At 39.5% G+C, this 23040-nt stretch overlaps 2 protein-coding genes across 2 annotated transcripts in view; one reads left to right on the top strand and one right to left on the bottom strand.

Moving 5' to 3' along the window:
* Positions 1–5988: 5988 nt before the first annotated feature.
* On the bottom strand, positions 5989–7776 carry wu:fb55g09 (POU domain, class 4, transcription factor 2). Its single transcript, XM_005917785.3, has one exon. The coding sequence runs from the start codon at positions 7313–7315 to the stop codon at positions 6635–6637; it is 681 nt and encodes a 226-aa protein (XP_005917847.1). The 5' UTR covers positions 7316–7776; the 3' UTR covers positions 5989–6634.
* Positions 7777–10613: 2837 nt separating this feature from the next.
* nisch (nischarin) overlaps positions 10614–23040 on the top strand; it is a 36999-nt gene continuing 24572 nt past the window's right edge. Inside the window, exons 1-12 of the mRNA XM_042218950.1 lie at positions 10614–10815; positions 11867–11950; positions 12455–12637; positions 15843–15891; positions 16503–16666; positions 16767–16862; positions 19783–19878; positions 19976–20128; positions 20948–21016; positions 21247–21432; positions 22199–22327; positions 22533–22646. Of these exons, the coding sequence (XP_042074884.1) occupies positions 10735–10815; positions 11867–11950; positions 12455–12637; positions 15843–15891; positions 16503–16666; positions 16767–16862; positions 19783–19878; positions 19976–20128; positions 20948–21016; positions 21247–21432; positions 22199–22327; positions 22533–22646 (1404 nt within the window). The 5' untranslated portion in view covers positions 10614–10734. The remainder of the gene's footprint in view (positions 10816–11866; positions 11951–12454; positions 12638–15842; positions 15892–16502; positions 16667–16766; positions 16863–19782; positions 19879–19975; positions 20129–20947; positions 21017–21246; positions 21433–22198; positions 22328–22532; positions 22647–23040) is intronic.

Raw genomic sequence — 23040 nt, 5'->3', positions numbered from 1 at the left:
GGACACTGAAGACTCTATTTTAACTTCTCTGGTTCTACTCATGGCGTTAAAAGAAAAATGATATTTTGGGGGAAATCGTTAAGACTAAGACAGAGGAAAAAAAATACAACCTTGACACAGACAAAATGGTAAGAAAAGTTGCGGCGAAAAATGGTGTTTACTCTATTAATGTAATCAAGAGGACCAAAATGCAGTAAAGCCAGCCCAACGTTCTTTTAGGATAAGCTGTGTTTATTCTCAAGAAAGTTTTATATATTTTACATATGTGTACAAAATGTTGAGGAATGATATTCAGTGGCTTGCTGTTTTCTGGCTGTGACTTCTTATCATTTATGGTATGATACACTATTATAGTTATTATGAATTGTACTTTATACTTTATACACTTCAGATATTTAGTATATATGTTTAGATGGGTGATTGTTCATTGTCACATGGACTGACATATTGTGGTATGTTTACCTCTAAATCCTTATGGTTCAATTAAAAACTGCATCCACGTGACCCGACATGAACTGGCTCCGGGACTTGACACACACTATTTGTGGTGCAATCAGTAAATAAAACTGGAGCCTTGCAGTGTGCACGCCACTGAATCTTTACTTTTCTTTACTTCTGATTGGGCACAGCCTCCTCAGTTTCCTACTTCCACCCCCTCACCTCATCATGCCATTATGTTTAAGAAACACACAGAGCTCTAAATCAGGCAGACCCCTCCGCTGCAGTGAGCTAACTCTAAATAACTCAGATTGTGCCACGTGTTCCAACTATTTGCGGTACAATAAATCACCCACTTTGATGCATTACCTGCTCCTCTTCAACTTGTTTATGGTTCAAAACAAATTAGATTTCTAAATGTTAGCTTCCCTTAAGGTAAAATTTGTATATTATGGTTGTTCTTTATCAGGGATTCAATATCATAAAGTAATCTGAAATTAAGGATCTTATAGCATCTGGCCTTGAACCAGAAACCAACACTAATCTACTTTCCAAAACTTTGAGCTACAGTAGTGTGCAAAAGGTTTGTGTCACCACTCGTTTCTTTAGGGTTTGCTTCCAAAAAGCTTTTCTTAGAATAGTCTTGGGTGGCAGGTCTCTGGGTTTTCTGGGTTGAACCAGTGTTGTGTCTCCACATAACAAACAATTAGACAAAAAACAATTTTAGGTACTTTGTTACTGGCAGCCTGTCACAAAACACACTATTTGTTCCATTTCTTTAATTGAATCTATGAAAAAAGTTAAAGATAACAGTCTAACAAGCATAAAATATTATTTTTGCACCAATAGGGGGATTCCTTGAAAAACTTCACGTCTTAACTTTTACTTTAAAAAATTTCAGAAAACTGGACAATTTGAAGACAAAAGAAGTGTCAGGCCAAAAGAAACCAACGTATGTACAGAGGACGTCAGAGAGAGGTACAACACTGTCTACAGCCCTGTGAAACGCGGTTTGGAGCTGCATTTCAGCCACGGTTGTTGGGGATCATGTTGGAAAGCATGTTTTTGGCAACAGCTTCATTTTCCAGCATGAACTATTCCTGAAAAATACTTAAAGAAATTCCAAAAGAGGCTGTTTTTCCTTTTCCATTTATGTTTGTAGATGTTTCAACAAATCTGTTTCAATAAATGAGGGGTAGCCCAAGACTTTTACCCAGTACTGCACATGTACTACCCATGTAGCTCTCACATTAATACAACAGGGTGTAAAAGTAGAATTTATGGCAGAGCTGCTGCACTGTGTTGCATTAGTCTGGAGTGCTGTTGTTAAATAACTATTTCATAAGGGACTGTTGTAATTGTCTGTGTAGATTCTCAGTCATCCAGATTGTGTTAGTCTTGACAGCTTAAAAAAAAGCAACTGGACTTCTAAGTATATGGCAGCATAAGGTACATTATAGAGTAGAAATATATCCCGAACTACAACTTTAACCTCTCATTTCCTTTTATTTCTACATTATACAGTAATTGCTTAGTACCAAAAGGCTCTAGATAATACTGAGTGAAAGAGTTTTAACATGTAGTCATTTAGGAAACAGCAGATTAATCCCAGTGGTTTTAAGGTGGATACTCTTACATGGTTTTGTATACCTCATCTAGTTCTGCTCTATTCAAATGCTTCATTTGCAGATTTGTTATATGATCATCACTGAGTCACTTGAACAATTGAGCACTATCCCCAACTCTTGTACAAATCTTCTTCATTCACACACAATGACATGATTCAGGACTATAAAAGAGAGAAGGGGATCATTCACAGTGTTAAACTTTATCCAGACACACAGCATGTAGCCTCTGCTATTTCAGGAATACCTGCAGGGTATGTGTGTTTATGTATGTAGGAGTGTCAGTGATCTTTCCAACCGTCGTTCATACTGTAACTCTGTCTGTACTTGTTGTTGGACGACTGCTCTTTCACCACAACAGTTCATGCTTCTCAATATCTGACAAGTGTTGTTGTCTGTTAAGTTCAACTATGAAACTTAAAACTGAGAACATTTTCAAACACGGTGTTCGCTTTTCTCAGCTAAAGAGCTGGTGCAGTTTGGCAGTAAAGCCCTGGCATTAGTGTCAAAGCAAGATAAGGTTTAATGAAAATTTGAGTTGAGAAATGAAGTGCGTCAGCAAGCGTTCTTACAAGTGTCGACAGATCCATGTGTTTGTACGTGTCAGCAGATTAGCATCGGTACAGCTAGCAGTAGAAGTGTTTGCAGCATAATGATCTACTTTTTGTAATCTGCCACAGCACAACTTTCTGTGGCCTGTGTGTGTGTTTGTGTATGTGTGCGTTGGTGTGTAACCGTTCACATTTGCTTCCTGTTTGGCTATGTAAGCCAACCAATCAGAGTAAGCATTGCACAACAAGAAGTCATGTTAGGGTAAAAGTTGCTGCTGGCTGATAGCAACAGGAGCTGAAGGTACAATAGAGACATTACATTCAAAGCAGGCTGTGACCTTCCACTGTAACCCTGAGCAAGGCACTGAACAACCTGTGTGCGATAAGATAAGCATGGTGCAAACACACATGCAAGTCGATTTGACTGCGTTTGTGCTCTTGGTTAACACAATCCCCAGTGTCAATTCTGTGCATGTCAGCTGATCTGCAGGTCAAAGGTCAGACTGAGATGGTTAAACTAAAAAAACTTCTAAATACTCGAAAACTTCCACTCTGTACATTTCAGGGAGCCTTTTAGTGACAGATGAGTCCTTCTGGAGCTGCAGAACAAAAATATGGATTTCTCAGGGTAAATATGTCTTCATGTTAAATAATCTCGTCTTAAAACAAGTTCCTTTTTTTGTGTTTTGTTTATAGTTTTTAGAATCACGTGCGAACTGGAGCCTTTCCCAGCTGACACAGGGTGAGAGGTTGGATACACACTGGACACCCGCCAGTGTCTGTCTTTCATTAATCCATATTATGAAATCTGCAGCAAAACTCAAAAAGCTTTACGCAAAAGCCTCATTAAAATGGAATGATTCTACATTGGAAAAGTCAAGAAGATAAAATATACCATACAAAACATAACAGACTGAAAAAAATATCAACAAAAAAGGGCTTGGGGAGCCCTTTTTTTCAGGATGCAGAGGCTATTGCATATGTAAGCTTTAAGAACAATAATAAAAAGCCCTTGACCCCTCTCATAGCTCTGTTCTAGTCTGGCTGGGAATGGAAAGTTTGGTACTTTACAGTCTACAGCTTATAATGTTTTGTAATTTCTTGTGTTTCATCTTGAGGATCTGTCTCATAGGTCCTCAGATTGGAAATGTAGCAGCTTTACTATTAAATGCATTTATAATATAGCTTTATGTTGCTTATTGATTGCATATTTCTGAATCATCATCCTTTATGTATTTTTATGCACTCCTTTTCATCTTCAGTCAGAATGAATCCACGTTAGAGGAGGTTGAAAGTGGAGCTAATATAACCATTTGTCTTAAAAGACCCAAAGAAAAATAACTACATACTGAATAAGTTAAACAGGGGCCACAATTAGCCTTAAGTAGTCTTCACTATTCAGTTTAATAACTAATTAAATCCAGTTATGACACAGAAAAGGTAAGCACACAGCTAGGTTATCCCAGCTGGCACCTGATCTGCAGACATCACTGCATTCCCAAGTTCTCCAAACCATTGACGTAGGGAAGGTGACGAGTGACGAGACACCAGACCGGCTTCCCTGACATTTCAGAAGATAAGTATAGGTTGCAGAAAGCTGCATGCGTAAACCAGGAGGTCATTTAATGTAGGAGAAAAGTCTTGTTCACGCAATCTGCGCCTCTATTCTTGAAATTAACATCATAATAACATCTGTAATGTAATACATGTTAATGAGTGATTACTCATTAACATGTATTACATTACAGATGTTAATTTCAAGAATCACATTTTTAAGGATAAGACTCTTAAATGGAAATACTTGGTTGTAGATTCTGTCTCTTCCTGCTTCTCACTGAAAAACTTCAATATAATATCTGCCTACTCTCTATCTCATTTAAAATAAATAGACAAAAAAAAAAAACAAGAAGTTGAAGCATTTGGACCTTTCTATTTTTATATGCTGTCTAGTGTATCGTGTTCACCTTTTCTGTAGTTGCTTCTCACTCTCTTTGAAGAGCAGAATATTGCTCTGTACAAATAAGAGTGAAGAATCTGCCTGCTCCTCGCAGTTTGACCTGTTACCATTATTAGTTTATGGCACAGAAAGAGGCTTATACTTTCCTGGCTGTGCTGTGTGGGTGTGACCAGCTCCCTTCACTTCAAATAATCCACTTTAACGGATCTATAAACAGGAACACGCCGATTCTCCCTCCTTCCCGCTTCATTCCTGGTCTGTAAAATTCAAAAGTGGCCTTTATATGGGAAATGTGAAAAGTAAATTTTGGTATGGACTTAAACAGCAATGTGCACACACGCTTTTAAGATCAGGATCTTTAATTTGGTTACTATACACATCAGATCATTATGAAGACTAACTCTTGATAGAAAGAACCAGTTGAACTGACTCTACCAGCTGAGGTGGGGTCTGGTCAAAAAGGGACCTGATCTACAATTCTCTCAGGCCTGGGAGCAGCCTAACCCTAACCCCGAGGCAGGAGAGAGCAAAAAAGGTGAAGTAAAATTCAATAAATAAAGAATGCTGTGATCCAGGACCTGACACGTTCTGTGATGCCCCTCCCACTTCGATGTCCCCGGGGCCCCGTCTGTGTGTGCTTTCTTACTTTTAGTTGCGTCTCTCTCCAACAAACACAACACCCACCCAAATCAACATTCACCCTCACAGTGGAAGAAAACATGAATATAGTAATGTTGCTGTTGCTTTCTTTTTCTCTTTTCCTGTGTCATCTACAAATTTCTGAGCATTATTGAAAAAATGTGCAGTCATTTAGTGACTTAATTTTTCCTTTTGTATGGGGGTAAAAATAATCTGCAGAACTTAGATGTCCTGTTGCTCTGTGAACATTCAGAAAGTGCAATTGTTTGTTACACAACATCTCTAAATGTGATTCTATCTACTGACTTCTGTCAACTTGGCAGATTTTATCTTCAACTCTTACATGCTGTCAAACTTTGGTTAGAAATTCATGTGTAATGCAATGAAAACGCATTTGAACTCTTGAAAACAAATGCTGGAGAGACGTGTGTGCATTTAGCACCTTGTTTTATGATGTGTTAATAAATTTGCCTGCAGCTGTATGTCACTGTTGCACTAAGAACTTGATTTTGGGGTATTTATAAGGGATTTTATAATGTTTTCTTTAATTTGTGACAAATGTGTCTCATGTCCTGTTTAAATGGTTTGAATGCTTGTGATGCAGATTTCATGAATTTATTTCATTCACCAATCTCTCTTCCTCGCTCACACAGTCTCATATGAACTCTTACAACAAATCTGACCATTTATTTTACAGGGTCTTATTCGAGCTGTCCTAATGACACAGTGACACACTGCCTCTACAGGCTCTTAGCATTCATAAAAACAATCAGCCCGCTTTATATTATTCAGATATTTATTGGGTTTTTGTTTTATTCTTTACAGCCAAATGCTTTTGTCACAGACAATGTTCATCAGCCAATCACCTCAAGCCTAATCCAGTCAGCTCGAAGCCGATTGGCTGTTTGGGTTCACTCCCACCATCCAGCCCATTTCCCTTTGTGTATAACAACAATAACAGAAAGGAAGCACTTTACAGCACCCAGACACACGGTACATAACCACACATTAACCAGTCAACAACAGGAAAAAATAAACCGTCTTAACGCAATTTAAGACAGGAATCCGCTAAAGTTACGTTTTAAACCTGGAAGAATACCAGCGGAGTGAGACAATTTAACCTATTGTGAGTGCGGTTCTTGTCCTCTAAACATCAGTGCCAGTATCTCAAAAATACAAAGAGGCAGTGCTTTGCAGGAATGACTGAAAAAAAGAATTACACTCAGTTTAAAAAAAAATAAGTTAATTTCTGCTGGAAACCAGTTGAATCATTCCATCCTGCAAGCAAATTCTCCAGATGTTAAGGCTGCCTGTCGTTAAAAAAGAAGTAGAAAGGAGACTTTTCTTTCTGTGAACATAAAGCAGGACAAACCTGAGCAGGTTCAGTCTTGGTGAAAACAAAATGTCCGCCTGAAAGTTTCCCTTCAGGGTGTCAGGATGTCATAGAACTCAACAAAGTCCTTTTGCATGAAATTCTGGCTCTGCATAAGGTCGTCTTCAGAGGGGAAATATTGCATGCTCTCCTCTTGGAGACGCAGACTGCTTTCATGCAGAAGCAAGCTGCCCTCGTGCATGCACAGAGGGTCCTCGTGCAGTACCACAAACGGTCCCGGAGGCGATGTTGAGCCGTATGGGTTGGGACTGTCCAAGAGGGCTCCTCTGGCATTCTCCAGGACGCCCAGGTATGAGTCCATGTCCGTCAGCTCCATGTCGCTGTCGGAGCTGCAGCCGCTATCGCTCCCCACTGAGTCACAGCGCATGTGCAGCATCTCGTACTTCTCATGCATCAAAAACTGGTTGGTGTTCTTGGGGGCCTGCATCCCCCTCACCCTCTTCCCCTTCACGTTGACGGGACGAAGGGACAGCGCCGGCTTCTGGTGGTGTCGGGGATGATGATGGTGGTGGTGATGTTGATGATGGTGATAGTGGTGGTGGTTGCGCCCTTTCGGCCACCCTCCTCTGCTCATCCTCCGCCCCTGCAGGCGCCCCCTGCAGCTCTTGGACCAGCCGTGCTTCTTGCGGCCGTCCCTCTGCAGAGCCTCGTTCCCGTCCTGCAGCAGCTTGGGGTGTTCGCAGATACTCCTGCACATCTTCTCTGAGAGCATTTCCTTGTTTCCTTTCCTTTCTTGATGTCGCCTCTCAGCTACACCTCCTTCACATCCTCCTCCTCACTCGGTTGCTCACTCAACAACAACAATGCGAGGATCGTTTCTCGATGTGTGGCTCAGATCACAAATGACCCTAGTCTACCTTTTGACTATTTTTTCACTTTTTTTCTTGACCTCTGGCTTCGGCTGGTGCATAGCCTCCTCTGCCTCCCCTTGCAGCAGCAGCTTGTCTGCTCGCTTGGCTCTCTGTAACGCCCTTCTCTGTCTCTCTAATGTCTCTTTTTTTCACCCCTTTCTGAAAGTGAAATCAGCTCCTTGCAGCTCTGATTAGTGAACTGAAGTGAGCGGGGTAATAGTTTTGAGAGTCGTCTCGCTGATTTTAAGGTGTTTTTTCTCTGAGTTAAGTCTGTAGCGACATCAAACTGAGCGCTTACCATCACTGACTGTGGAGCTGCCGTCTTCTCGGTGTTATTATAAGGAGCTGGAAGATTTCATTTGCGTAGAAGGAGGCGGGGGGAGATGTCATTTCACGCGTCTCCGTTTCCCATTTGAAACATTGTAATATGACATATGTTGTCGGTCATTTATTCTAAACCTCAATGTAAAGTACCTAAATACCGATATGAAGCTACTGTAGCTATGTTAAAAAGATGTGGTGTGACACACAGAAAGCATCCTCCCCGCCGAGTGATGGTTCAGTCCGCCTTAGTTTTGGCAGTTGAAATCTGATGCCCAGCTGCTGCTGTTCCTTCTTCCCCGCCCCCTCCCCATGGAAAGACAGTGGTCACGTACAGCAACAACAATCGGAGCGGACTGGAGTAGTCACCGTAGCTGTCTGACAGCCGTTATTTACGGCCTTGTACATGGACCATGCCCACAACAGTTCAGAGTATCACAGCATTACCGAAAGATCCGTCCGAGGACAGCAGTTTTCTATATAAACCACTGTAATTAATGGTAGCGAATAACTTTGTACGTATTCATTTGTGCTCTAAAATGGCTTCCTCGAAGAGAGCACACCAGTCTCACCACTTCGGTTCAAACCAGAGGTGTCAAACTTGTGGCCGACTGGGCCCACTGGGTTTCATTAATTCCCACAAATTTTCAATAAAGTTCATTTATTATTTAATTCTAGATCTAGGGGAGAACTTGTCTGTCCTTTCTTTTCCTGGGATCTGAAAATGATTGTGGAAAAACTGAGGAACAGGCTTGTTTTTCTTAACATGCTCCAAGGTACTCATTATCAGTCTTGTAAATGGGTAACTTATTCAAAAATAATTAAGGATAATCTATGCAAGCTAGTTAGACAGCCTGGTTTAGATTGACAGCTTTGAAGAGGTTAAATAACAACTTTTAAGGTGGTCATATACTCCAAGTGTTGCTTTGCTCTGCACTTCTAACGTAGATAAAGTTATGCCATAAACCCCTGCTTAACTTTAAAGGCTTTGACTAGATTAAAATAAAATGCCTGCACTGAGTAGGAGATGCTCTGTATCTCTTTGTACATGTGTATAGTTACAATGAAAAGGCATTCGTCTTCTTTTTCTTCAAATTCTGCACAGACTTTTACTTGCTTTTTTCGATCAACTCACCTTTGTAAAACATTTAGCGTCAACATGAGGTTGAGGTTGAAATCTGTTATTTTATTGTAATATTTTAACAACTACTGCAGGATAGGGCTGAAGAGACATTTTAAAACACTTTTTAACCACAGGATATACTGTTCGAACTGCAAGAACCTTGGTAATAATTTGATATCCAGCGCCATCATCTGGTCCAACATGTTCAAACCAATGTCATTGGTTCAAACACAAGCAAAAGTAACGGGTCCAAATATACGTGCAAACTCAGAGTACAACGTGTACTCCCTCTACCAGTGTGTTTCTAGTACAGCAGTTTAGGCCTTTATTTAAAGTTAGTTAAATGTCTAGTAAGAATAAAAAATATACATATCCTGATCTCAAGTCTTGCTCAAAAACAAAGCAAAACTCCAAAACTGTATCTTTTTTGTTTTTAAATTAGTTTTCCTGGTTATTGTTACTTTTGGTGTCTTTGAGTGTGTGTATGTTCTTCTTCTGTTAATTGTCTTAAACAGATCATGTAACAGTGTAATTGCCAGCACTGCTGAATGAACACTTGTGTATTGTATATATTCCACATCTTGGGAATATTTGTGCAAATAATTAATAACAGATTGTGTTAAAATGCTGTTCCGGAAATGATGGCCTGTCTTCCTAGAAAATGAAGAAGGTAAACAAGGTAAAGATTACTGTCATTGTGAGCATGCCAACCTGTGAAAGGGCTGCTAAGTGACATTTTAGATTTGTCATCTAATCAGAAGAAGAAAGGATGGATTTCATCTTTAGTGTTGACTGAAAAAATTAAGGAGCCCTTTAGAGTTGAATTCCTTTTTCATTCATTTTTTCACCACAGGCTATTCTCTCCAGTTCAAATATGTGTATTTAATTCAGTTTTAGTCAACAAATCAAACACAATGGAGGACCACATCAAGCCTGCAAATATGGCACAGTGACCCCACAGTGACCGTTAAATGGAGTGGCTTAAAACCAACTAAGGAAATTAGGCTTATCTTTAATGTAAGCTGTAGCTTTAATGTAACCCATCCAAGAAAATAAATGGAGATGTGTAGCAGAGAGTGTAGCAGACTTTTTTTTAACAAGATTGTTTAACACACCCCAGAGCCGTAGAAACTACACAGGGATAAAGCTGCTGAGCCATACCGTGAATACGTGGGGACGAGCTGTTTAAGCTAGGTTAGGTTAGAGTGACTAGAATGGACAGGATTAGAAATGAGTACCACAGAGGGACAGCTCAGGTTGAGCAGTTTGGAGATAAAGTTAGAGAGACGAGGCTGAGATTATGTGCAGAGGAGGGATAGTGAATATACTGGACAAAGGATGTTGAAGATGGAGCTGCAGGCATGTGGAAAACAGAAAGACTACAGAGGAGATTCATGTGAAGGAGCCCATGCCGACGGCTGGTGTGGCAGAGGAGGGTGATGGGGATAGGGTGTGTCAAATAATTCGCTGTGGGGAAACCTGAAGGGAGCAGCTGAAACACGAATCGGGGTGATCAGTTCACCAAACAAGGCGTGGCTATAGGAATGACACATGCTCATCTCCATATTTTAATATAACATCATTTATTTATTTATTTATTTATTTATTTATTTATTTATTTTCAAGAATCAAGAAAAGAAAAAAGCTAACTTTTTTTTTAAAGGTGACTGTAACTAAACAACTTTTAAATAAAGTTTTTTTTGTCAGCCAGTCACCTGCTTCGTTCAGCATCATAACAAACATGGCGGCAGGAGGCGGCTGACTGAAAAGGAACGCTATGCATCTTTAGCAACCGTTTTCCTCAGTAATAGATAATCTGCTCTCGTTGATCACAGCATGGAGCCTGTCCCGTTTACGGAGGAGGTTTCGGAGAGAAAAGTATCTGTTGTCGGCTCAGAGTTGGTGGAAAACTACACTGTAAGCTCCGCTCCGCTCTTTTTAGCTTAATACCAGTTAGCTTAGCTTGTAGCTCTCCCGGCTTCCAGGTCTATCGGAAAAACAGCGAGTAATATTTCTGAGTTCCCCAGACAGTGGGTGTGTTGTACTGGACTTAACATGGAGATGGATTCGGGCTTTATGTCTTTATTCTTCAGAGCATGGTAAAAGCAGCCGAAAGAGCAGCTCACAGGCTAACTGCTAACTGCTGCCTTAATTTTCACACACGGTTTCGGTTGGGTTACAGTGTTTCCTCTTGAACGTGTAAATCTGATAGTCTTTTCCGGATTCAGTCTTTTTCTGTTCCTTTCTTGTATGACAGTGTGCTGTGTGTTGTAACACTCTGTGCTATTTAATGTGGCTGATAACCCGATTTGCTCCTGTTGCCTCTTGTAAGTTAAATCCTTTCTCAAGATAGCAGGACAGAGAAAAAACACCAGATTTTGAATTGATTATTAATATAGGTCACTCAGCTTTAAAAACAAGTAATGTCACCACACGTTTTCATCTGAATGGAGCTTAATATGGGAGAGTGATTTGTTCACATAATATTTTTTTTGCCATGTTTTTCTGAATTGAAGAGATGCTTTTAATCCACAAAGAGCCTGAATGCTTGAATTAAGTATCAACTGTCCCCCTAGTTCAATACATTTTTATTTGGTTTAGGTGTGATACATTTGACAATTTCTGCCATTTTTGTCTAGTGAGTCACCACATAGCCACCCTGACTGCATTTTAAATACAACAGCTGTACGTTGAAGTTCTTCCTTCAGGAAACATTTGGGTTCATCTGATCCTGGAAACAAGCAAACACGTATAAGTGTGCTGTGAATTTTCTGTTATTTGGTAAAATGTTTTAACGATTTCATGAATTTAAACCCACTTAAAATGTAATTGGTCAAGAATATTTGACCAATTGGTGATTTTCCTTTGGCAGAAATTCCAAACCTCTTTGGTGGAGATCAAAAATTTTTATATGCAGGAATCCTCTGCTGGATCACAGGTTTTAATATATGCTTCTCTGATGTTTCAGGTCTACATCATTGATGTGACGGATGGACAGCACAGGTGGACTGTGAAGCACCGCTATAGTGATTTCTACGACCTCCATGAGAAGGTAATAAAGTGGGCCAGTGAGCAGCCTTATGCCACCATCAACAGTTCAGTTTTTTAGTCTGAATTCTCTAGTAAACTACAGTCACAGGGCTAACACAGAGAGATGGACACATTCACACTTATGAGCAATTTAGAATCACCAGTTAACCTAACCCCTGATGGTGGATTAGATTCCAGGCTCTTCTTGCTGTGAGACAACAATGCTAACTACCTTTAGCACTTGTTGTAGTTTTTTTTTCTCTACTTTTAATAGGACAATTTACTGTCTATAAATTGTGTTCATAAAAATATCTCTAACAATTTCCTCAAATTTTTTTTATGCCAATTTCTCTCTTGTTTGAATGGCATTCTGATAAGTCTTATCAAATTACAATGATATAAAATGGAGAATAGCTACAACTTTTCATGTTCTCTGCACCTAGGAAACATTTGTTTCTTGGCTGCAGGATTGTTTTATTATGAAAATCAAACCTGGTTTTACTCCTGATGTTTGTTTCCGCTTAAGCTTACGGCAGAGAAAAAGGTTGATAGACGACTGCTTCCTCCTAAGAAGATCTTGGGAAAGAACTCAAAGAGTCTGGTGGAGCGGCGGCAGAAGGAGCTGGAGCTCTACCTGCAGACTCTTCTCCAGCAGTTTCCTCAAGCCACGCCCACGCCGCTCACCAACTTCCTACATTTTCATCTCTATGTGAGTACAACCTATAAACAAGTGTGCAGTTCATGATTTAGAATAACCTCAGTTTGGAGTGGAGGTCTGTTAGGTCTTCACTACAGCAAAGAAAACAAGGTCAGAGAGTCATGCTGGTTGATAAGATCTAGATGTTCCCATTCATTTTAAATCTGTTAGACACTTTTGAGATAAAGACTCTGTGCAGACTAGTCAGGCTCTTCAGACAAAACCAGTCAAACACTTTTTGTCTTCCTATTTCAACATACGACTTCGTGTTGAAACAAAACGTTAACTGTTGACACAGCAAGACTGAGCTATTGAACTATTTAGTTTTGTCCTGCTGTCTTGATTAATTGACCTTATTTTGTGTTAAATGTTTTGCACTTAAGTTTTCCAGCTTAGAGGTTTTTTTTCTTAAATAGAGAATCTACAAGCAGTAGCAGTAATATCTCATTTTTATTTTTAACCATAACATATTTACATCAGTTCATCTCTCAAATATGCTTCTGATTTTGAGAATTTCAAATTTATAGAGCCAAAGAATTACAGTATAATACCACAGTAAAACAGTTTTTTATCTCTCTTGAATGTAAAAGCATTCCCTTCGAACAATCAGCACAATTACAGCTATCGGTACGTATAAGCTTCAGTATAACATTATAGAAACAGGTGTCAAAACACTTTCCTGAAGTGACATAAGCCCAAACACATGGCACCCACCCCTGAGAAAAAGTCTCTTCATTTAATATTAACGTCAAAGCAGTTCATCACAGTAAACACAAGACACCATCCATCAGTTATAGGCCTGATTAAATAATTTACAACATCGCATTTAAAAAAGACTCATAATAACAGTATGTGAGGATGTAAATCATGTATAAAATATATATAAAGTTTAAAACATTATTAAAAATTTAACCTCAATAAATTACAGACAATGTTTCAAATAAAAAATACTGAGCCCTTTTGATGAACTTGAACTGAGTGTATTTTATTGGACTCTCTTAAATAATACAAAGAAATTATTTAGTTACTTTTATGAAGGAAAGTCATGGTGAAGTGGACTATTCTTCCATTTAAGGGCTGCAAAACGTGCTGATAAAGTCTAAAAAATACATCATGTTTGTACGTGTCACAGTGTTTTGCACAATGAATGCTGTGTTTGTAAGAATTGATCACGTCATGAGTTTGGCTGCAACTTTCATCCCGAGCTCTGAGTCATTGTCAGTTTTACAGCCTTCTTACGGATGAAGACATTACCCTCGGTAATGTTCTAATCCCACAGCGTCATCCCAGCAAACAATACTGAATAACCATCTTTAACTGGTCTTTTCTCAACGTCTAGGCTTGGTTGAAAACTAATCCCAAAGTTCACTGTCACCTTGTTAGATTTGATAGCTAGCCTGTTTTATATTATCCTTATACAGAGTTCAGCAAAACAAAGCCCTTAATTTAGCCAAGAGTGAAAACATCTAAAAAAAACTGATCATGGATTTCTTACTCTGTGGCTCATTTCTCATCATACTGAGCTGACTGATTATACAGGTTAACATCAGGAGGCAGAGAGCTGATGGTTTTGTTAGGTTTGCCACAGTTTCACACGAGTTCATCATGCAACAAATTTAGATGTAGATAAAATCTCAATGCTACACGAATGGCCCAGTTGCCCATTGAAAGAAACCACTGGGGTCTCTGTAAGTGAGCTGGGCTGAACAGTTGATAAAACTGAATCCATGTATCAAGGATAACTATTATATTCTGTTTCTTTGTATTATATAATTTCTGTGACTTAATTTTCTTTGATAGATCAGTCTTGTATAACACACACAGTGGTTTGAGGCTTTGTGATGACAGAGACAGTGATCACATTATGACGATAATGGATTAACAACAAGAGGCCACTGTTTGAGAAGCCTGCACGGCAAAGCACACACAGGAAAACCTCTCATGTGACTTGAAGTGAACAGCATGTGACTGTAGCGGATAACTTTGTTTGGAATGATAGTGGGAATCTGTATCTTCTGTTTAATGTTCGGTTACATCAAAGTGTAATGTGTTTGAAAGGAAGACAGCTGACAGATCCAGGTGTCTGCAGGCAAACTTTTTTAAAACATGGTTGCAGTTTGATTTGTGTTAATGTTATTTGAAGTTTTTAAAAAAACGTTTGTGAAAGCATCAGTAAAGAAATGATGATCAGCCATAGTGATGGGAATCATAAACCGGTTGCATTTGCATGGCTCCAAGCTTTTTTTGTTTATAGATCATTGCTGGTGTATCTTTCTGTCATTTTGCATTGTTTAACAGTGACGTAAAACTCATATCAGTGGAGTTTTTGCATACCTCAGTCACATGCAAGCGTTTCACTTTGTGTTCAGACTCAGAAACTTCAAAGACCTTTTTTCCCCACATAGAAAATAGATCAGGAATCAATATAGAGTGTGACCTATGATCTGCATCTGTGTCAACATTAGTATCAATTCAATTTACAGTAGAAGAAACAGAATTAAAGAAATATTAGTAAAATACAAGGATGGTAGGGGAGAAGTTACAATAAAGACGAACTTTTAAGAAACTGAAAAACGTTGAAAGGTGATTAAAAGTGATTCAGTAATTCAGAATCTAAATGTAATATAATAAAAAGCTTGAATGTAAAATGGGCGTAGAAATATTTTCTATTTGCTGTTACTCAGACAGACGACGTCTAACAGATGTTAGAGAACCTGAGGAGTAGCAGCTCTACTCTGAGCCCTTCCCAAATGACTGGACTCCTCACCCTATGCTAAAAAAGAGCTGAGCCACCCTTCGGAGAAAGCCTGTTTCCACCGCTTGTATCCGTAATCTCATTCTTTCCCCTTAAAAAGAGCTAACAATGAAAGTGTTAACAAAAAGATCGGGCCTAGATTAACAGATTTAAGGTATTTGTCAACAAAAATGCTCCATCTGGTGGCAGATGGTGGCTAACATTTACAGTGTAACAATTTACCAGCACTGTGCATCAGTGACAGTGTTAACAATTAGAATAAACAACTACTATGTCTGGTAACAGACTAATGAAAATAGCGACGATTATATAAAATCTTATCTCAGGTGTTTCTTATTGTGTCATCGTCCAAACACGACCTAATGTTGTTACTTCAGTTAATTTGTAGGTGATGGCTCCATGTTGAAGTAACGACAACTGTTAGTTATTTTAAAGTTAATATAATTTTTTTTGCTCTTCCAGGAAATCAATGGCATCACTGCAGCGCTGGCAGAGGAGCTGTTCCATAAAGGTAGGATAGCAGACACAGTGGACCTGCTTTAGAGGTCTTGTTAACATCTGATTTGTAAATAACCGTTTGAAGCTGTATATGTGAACATATAACAGACTTCCCTGCAAAGAAAATAACAAGTGTGTAGACCAAGGGTGTCTTACATGTGACATGTTAGGGTCCAAATAGGCAGACAGTGTATTTGCAGTGTGTGAAAATTGTATTGACCTCATTCATAATTCTATTTTTTTTTTTTAATTGAAAATGTTTGAATCATAAATATTGACTCCTGTGTGAGGATGCCACTGCAGGATTCCACTCAGCATTTATCGAAAGTTAAAACGATTTCTAGATTTCAATACGTAGTAAAGAGTAAAGTACAACTGTGTGTAGCTCCATAATACTCTAAAATTGTAATATACATGTAATAACTGTATACTCAAGCAAAATAAGATAATATATAAGATTTTTTTCTAAATGTTTAAAAAGATGGTTCATGTTGTTTATTATACATTTAAGTAATTGTGGAGCTCTTTTTTTTGTTATTGTTTGTTTTAAAATGAAAAGAATGAAAAGATGAATTTGACACGCCTGGTTTGTACAGTGAGCAGTGTCACACTGTCTGTCTGTAGGTGAGCAGCTGCTGCAAGCCGGCGAGGTGTTTTCTCTCCGTCCTCTGCAGCTCTTCTCCGTCTCCCAGCAGCTGCGGATGGCCAAACCAACCTGCTGCAATGGAGATGCCAAAACAGACCTGGGACACATCCTCGACTTCACCTGCAGGCTGCGATACCTCAAGGTTATACACCACTTATACACCAGAAATCCCTGTCATGTCGTTTCCCTCTGAGCATCGGAGGTGGTGAAGGCTCTCACTGGTTTTTGTCTTTGTTTCTCAGATTTCTGGTACCAGAGGTCCAGTAGGAACCAGTAATATTCAGGAGGCGAGTCTCCCCTTTGACCTGTCTATTTTCAAATCCCTGCTGCAAGTAGAGGTAACTGTCTCTCTGTCCATGAAATATGTTTTGTCTGTTTTTATGTACCGTATTTACCGCACTATAAGGCGCACGTAAAATCCTTAAATCTTCACAAAAATTGACAGTGCGCCTTATAATCTGGTGCGCCTTATGTATGAATTTTGGTTTGTGCTTACTGACCTCGAACCGGTTTTATGTGGCACACTATGCTCAAAAATCTGTCAAAAAAAGATTTTTAGTGCCACTTTTTGGAGCATTACGGTTACCGTTGCCAGGAGCCTCGCGGAGTAATACGTACTGTGCTTCAACACAACATTACCGTGTTGTGTGTGTATAACGACTCCAAAATGGCACCCGCGAAGAGACACGCTTACGAAGCTGATTTTAAACTTCGAGCAATTAGTTATGCAGAAGAGAATGGAAATAGAGCAGCTGCCAGACAATTCGGCATTAATGAGTCCATGGTGCGCAAGTGGAGGAAGCAAAAAGATGACCTAAAACAAGTAAAGAAGACCAAAAGGAGTTTCCGAGGGAACAAGGCGCGATGGCCGCAGTTAGAGGACAAAATTGAACAGTGGGTTATTGAACAGAGAACAGCAGGTAGAAGTGTCTCTACAGTCTCTATTCGACTCAAGGCAACAGCGGTAGCACGTGACATGCAGATCAACGACTTTCGAGGGGGACATTCTTGGTGCTTCCGTTTTATGAAAAGGCATAATCTCTCAATCCGCACAAGAACTACTGTCTCACAGCAACTGCCAAACGATTACAAAGAAAAGTTGGCCATTTTCCGCACGTACTGCCAGAATAAGATCACTGAAAAGAAGATCCGGCCAGAACACATCACTAACATGGACGAGGTCCCCCTCACCTTTGACATCCCCGTGAACCGTACTGTCGAGAAAACAGGGACCAGTACGGTATCTATACGCACCACAGGGAACGAGAAGTCATCCTTCACTGTAGTTCTGGGCTGCCAAGCTAATGGCCAGAAACTACCACCCATGGTCATTTTCAAGAGGAAGACTTTGCCAAAAGAAAAGTTTCCGGCCGGCGTCATCGTCAAGGCTAACTCAAAGGGCTGGATGGACGAAGAGAAAATGAGCGAGTGGCTGAGGGAAGTTTATGTCAAGAGACCGGATGGCTTTTTCCACAAATCTCCGTCTCTTTTGATCTACGACTCCATGCGCGCCCATCTCACCGAGGCTGTCAAAACCCAAGTGAAGCAAACTAATTCGGAGCTTGCCGTCATTCCGGGTGGATTAACCAAAGAACTCCAACCACTAGATATTGGTATCAACAGGTCGTTCAAAGTTAAATTACGAGCTGCGTGGGAGCATTGGATGACAGAAGGCGAACACACATTCACCAAGACAGGGAGGCAACGCCGAGCGAGTTACGCCACTATCTGCCAATGGATCGTGGCTGCTTGGGCTAAGGTATCAGTCTCAAGTGTCGTCCGAGCTTTCACGAAGGCTGGAATAATCACTGAACAGCTAAGTAACAGCAACGAGACTGATTCGGATAATGATGAGAGGGATCCGGGCATGCTTGATGCCGAAATTGCCCAGCTGTTTAACTCAGACACGGAAGGTGAAGAGTTTGAGGGAATTGTGGAAGTTGAATGTACCGTACTGGAAAAAGTGTATTTTTCAATATTTAATGTGTTACAGCTTAACAGTGTTAAGAGTTACTGTGAATGAGCTTAATAAAGGTCGAGTTATCTTTTGTTTGTCTTAATGCGCCTTATAATATGATGCGCCTTATGTATGAATGAAAACAGAGCCAGTCTTCAACAGTGCGCCTTATAATCTGGTGAGCCTTATAGTGCGGTAAATACGGAAACAATGTGATTTATTAGTGGATACAACGAGGAAAGCTTTACTGGCTTTGCTAATCAGTGTGACAAAGTTTGCTAAGCTTGAACATTTGCTGAAAGCTCTTCTCGGATTTTCTTTGTTACTAAATATAAATCACTGATTTTGTTTTTGTAAATTTGCTGGGAACGCTGGGAGGGTTAAGAGTTAAGGAAATACAGTATGCATGCCATAGGGTAGAAGAGCTGCTTGGCCTGAATTGAACTGGTCACGCTAGTGTTAAGGTTGAAAATGATTAAATAAAGCTGTTTTTATTATTTTAATAAACACAATGCAATGTGCTCATGAAAGAGTTGTGCTCCGTGTTTTGAGGGTCAAAAGCTTCGTCCAGTGGTATGTTTGACCTGAAATTCTGAGACTGGACGTAGCGTGCTTGAGGGTCCTTTTTGCTGCGTGCTTACAAGTTGTTTACCACAGAGCACACAAGTGTGTACTCTTGTTTTTTGTTTTGCTTTCTTTGAGTAAAAAAAAAAAAGTAAGCTTGTTATTAATCCATAAACTGTACAGGTGCCATTCACAGACACTGTAAGCAACAGATGAATAAAACTTGAATTTTATTCACTAAAATTGAAGCATACACTTCTTGGATAGGCTCTATCTCACAACAAGCCATAGGGAATTTTGGGAATTTTGTTAAATTGATTCCAAAGGCACCAGCAGCAGAAACATTATTGTGAGGTCCAGTACGGGGACTCCAGTTAATGAAGACGAGGCTGGCAGAGCCTACGGCTGCCTATGAGTGGAGCTGATGCCTATAAATACCTGATGTTGAACTAAATTGTACTTTTTTACTTGGAAGATAAAAACTCATAAAAAGATAACAAATAAAATAATAACTTGTTTATTTGTTTCTTTGTGTCCAGTGTGAAAAAAAGCTCAGCTGTTGATCTGAATAATTTTATTTTAATCTGAATTTCACTTCAGAGTTCAAACAGAAAAAAGAATAGAAGATGTTGACGCAGTATCCCTTATCACTCTTTGAAGTTTATCCAAATGTAAATGATCAGTGGTAAGATAAGTCCTTCAGCTTTTAACAATGTTACTGTTGTGTCTGTCTTCAGATCACCGAGTGCAGCTCTCAGCAGATTCTTGGTTTGTCCTCTCTGAGGATGAGCTTGGTGACGATGAGCATCCATCGCTCCACCGAATCTATGATGGTACATTTTAGATCAAATACAGTACATGTCTGAGTATTACTGTCGTGTGTTGCACTATACTGATACTGACGTGTGTTTCATTTATGTGACGCCTCAGTCTGTCCTCGTCCCAGAGGCGAGTGAGTTCTCGCAGTGGGAGCCTGAGGGGGTGGAGTCTGGGTGTCCGGTCACCGCTGTCATCCCCGTGTGGAGAAATCTCACCACGCTGGACATGAGTCACAACTGCATCAGTAGCATCGACAGCTCAGTGGTGAGACACACACCCGCCAAAACCTGCAACATCAGCAGCTTCACCCAGAGTTCAGTCAGTAATTATGTTTAAAAGCAGTTTTTGTTTGTTTTCCTCACAGTGAAATAATGGAAAAATACACCACATAACAGATAAAATGTTACATAATAACATTACCAGATGATACACATTGTAAGTTTTTGTCTGTTTAATTAAACAACATAATAATGTGAGATTTCTGCTGTAAGAAAAAATAGTTTTTTAAAAAACAAACAGAAAATTTCCACCCAGATATCGTAACACACTGATGGACAAAACCTAACACCAAACTACATAATGCTGATTTTTTTTTTCACAGCTCTCCTCTGTTATTTTCAGTCACAGAAACAAGCTGTTACAGTTACAGCTCCTGAGAATCAGCCTATTCATTTATGTCCCCCGTAATGGACATGACGTATTAAATAGAGAACATCTTGGGCTTTCCACTGATATCTGATGTGTTTGGGTGGCCTCTTTTAGCCCCAAAGAGACAGGAAATCACAAAAGGTTCAATGGGAAGATTGTATATTCCTCGGTTTTGCGTGTAAATTATTAAAGGGGACATATCATGCTTATTTCACCATCATATTTTTTCATTATTTAAAAAATATGACAAAATAAATCCTTGTTTATTTTGTAATGGGGAAGTTTTTCCCAGTTTTTTAATGCCGTTCCTTTCAAACCAACTTTCTGCTTATTAGCTGTCACTTGCAAACAGAAGGTTTAAGCAGCAGCTCTGTGATGCTTCTGTGCTCACAGCCAGAGCCCCGTATCCCCACACTGAGTTTATTTCTCTTGTAGAAACTGATGCCTAAGGTGGAGTTTCTGGATCTGAGCTACAACCAGCTGTCCTCAGTGGAAAACCTCCAGGTATGTGACAGAATGAAGAATGAGGACAGGTCATGCCTCATATGACAGTCTGCATATTTCCTGAAACATCCAAAAATATTTTTATAGTTGATAAAATGAACAACGTTGTTATTTTCAGGATGATTGGACAATTTCTATAGTCTTAAATGTCACTGCAGCAATGTAGTGGTGTTAAATGTGTGTTATTTTAAAAAAATGTGTAAACAAAAATGACCTCCTTGTGTTCACAGCACCTGTACAATCTGGTCCACGTGGATCTGTCGTATAACAACCTCCGGGTTCTGGAAGCAGCTCACACTCGTCTGGGGAACATCAAAACCTTGAGCCTGGCTGGCAACCAGCTGGACCGACTGACCGGTCTCACCAAGCTCTATTCTCTGGTCAGCCTGGACTTAAGCCACAACCAACTGGCACAGGTAAGTACACCAAGGACACCCTGATGGCCATGTGGGAGAATACAAAAACATTTCTCTTTTCATGGTTTGTTGCAAGACGGCATATCTAACATTTCCTCCTCAGTTTTTTTTTTTTTACATTGCTGTGTAAAAATTGTATTAAAAAAACTAGAGAAAACAAAAAACATGTATATAAAAGATGTAAACGAGTATTGAAATGATTAAACCTGACATTTTATTCTACCTTACATAATATATAGGGCTTCTTCCTTCTCAGTTGGTATCCTTTTCTTGAAGAATTGCCTTAAGAAGTATAAACCTGCTGTACTTCCGAACAATAAGTCTGATCATAGCTTTAAAAAATAAATAAATAAAAAATCTTGATATTTACAAGAGTTCGTTAACACCTTGGTTTGTAAATGCCTCCAAAGAGTTTATATGATTCCACTGTTTCACCCTTTTCTTAGCAACATTACTTATAAATTATGAAATACTATTTCATGCTTCAGTGTATAGAAATATTAATGGATAGATTTGCGGATAGATCATTTTACCAGAGCTGGATATGGGTTCAACTAAGAGGATTAAAAGTTTTGGAACTAGATCCAGGAATTAATGTAACATAGAAATAATAAAAACTGAAAGACGTCCTCTTAATATTAAAACCCCCCCAAAAACATCATAAACGAAGTTCTGTCTGGACCAAAGATTTTGATTCAGGTGGGGTGTGCAGCCTTGGCTGAGGTTTGCAGCGTCATGTTTTCACCGTGTGTTTGTATTTTTCTAGTTGGAGGAAATCAGGAACATCGGCTCTCTGCCCTGTCTGGAGAAACTCAACCTGTCCAGTAACCCCATATGCATCATCCCAGACTACAGAACCAAAGTCCTGGCCCAGTTTGGGGATCGTGCAGCAGAGGTGTGCAACCAAAACCTACCACACAATATTATTCCTCCTATGCTATTACTGTTTCGGCAAACACAACTTTTTTTTTTCTCCACTCCTTTCTGACTGCTCTTACAGTCAGAAAGGACACTTACATCATCCACTTCACAGTGCTTGTCTTTCTGTTCTCCACGTTTTTATCTTTGTGTTAATCCTTTATTTCTTTCTATGTTTTTAGGTTTGCCTGGACTGTAATGCGACGACGGAAAAGGAGCTGGACACTGTGGAAGTGTTGAAAGCCATTCAGAAAGCCAAAGAAGCCAAAGATCGCATGAGCGGCAACGACAAGAAGGTAGACTCTGTCACCCTAAGGCCCACCGAAGGGCTTAGTGTCAGTTTGTGTAGTTAAACTAGCAGCATTCATGTAAGTTTGTGGTGAAACATGATAAAATTTTCACAGTACATATTATTATTGTCTAAAATTATTGAGTCTAAAACAATGAACAAATCTATGTTAGAAAGCTGAAAGCAGTTGCACACTGATCAGCCACAACATTAACTACCTGCTTATAATCATGTAGGTCCCTCCCACGCCCCCAAAACAATTCTGAGAAGTAATATCTGTATTTTTATTGATTTTGTGTTTATTAATATTTTACATAACTGTATAAATCATGGGAAAAAGTAATATCATCACATGGGCATTACTGACATTTCCCTCATCATTACGAGGTTATTGTGACACT

Source organism: Haplochromis burtoni, unplaced genomic scaffold, assembly GCF_018398535.1.
Source record: "Haplochromis burtoni strain Fernald_Lab_line unplaced genomic scaffold, NCSU_Asbu1 Contig_26, whole genome shotgun sequence".
In the NCBI taxonomy this organism is placed as follows: Eukaryota; Metazoa; Chordata; class Actinopteri; order Cichliformes; family Cichlidae; genus Haplochromis; species Haplochromis burtoni.
This window is presented reverse-complemented; position numbering and strand designations above follow the sequence as displayed.

Coding starts and splice junctions, on each gene's coding strand:
- wu:fb55g09 (XM_005917785.3), bottom strand. CDS start 7,315: ATGCTCTCAGAGAAGATGTGCAGGAGTATCTGCGAACACCCCAAGCTG.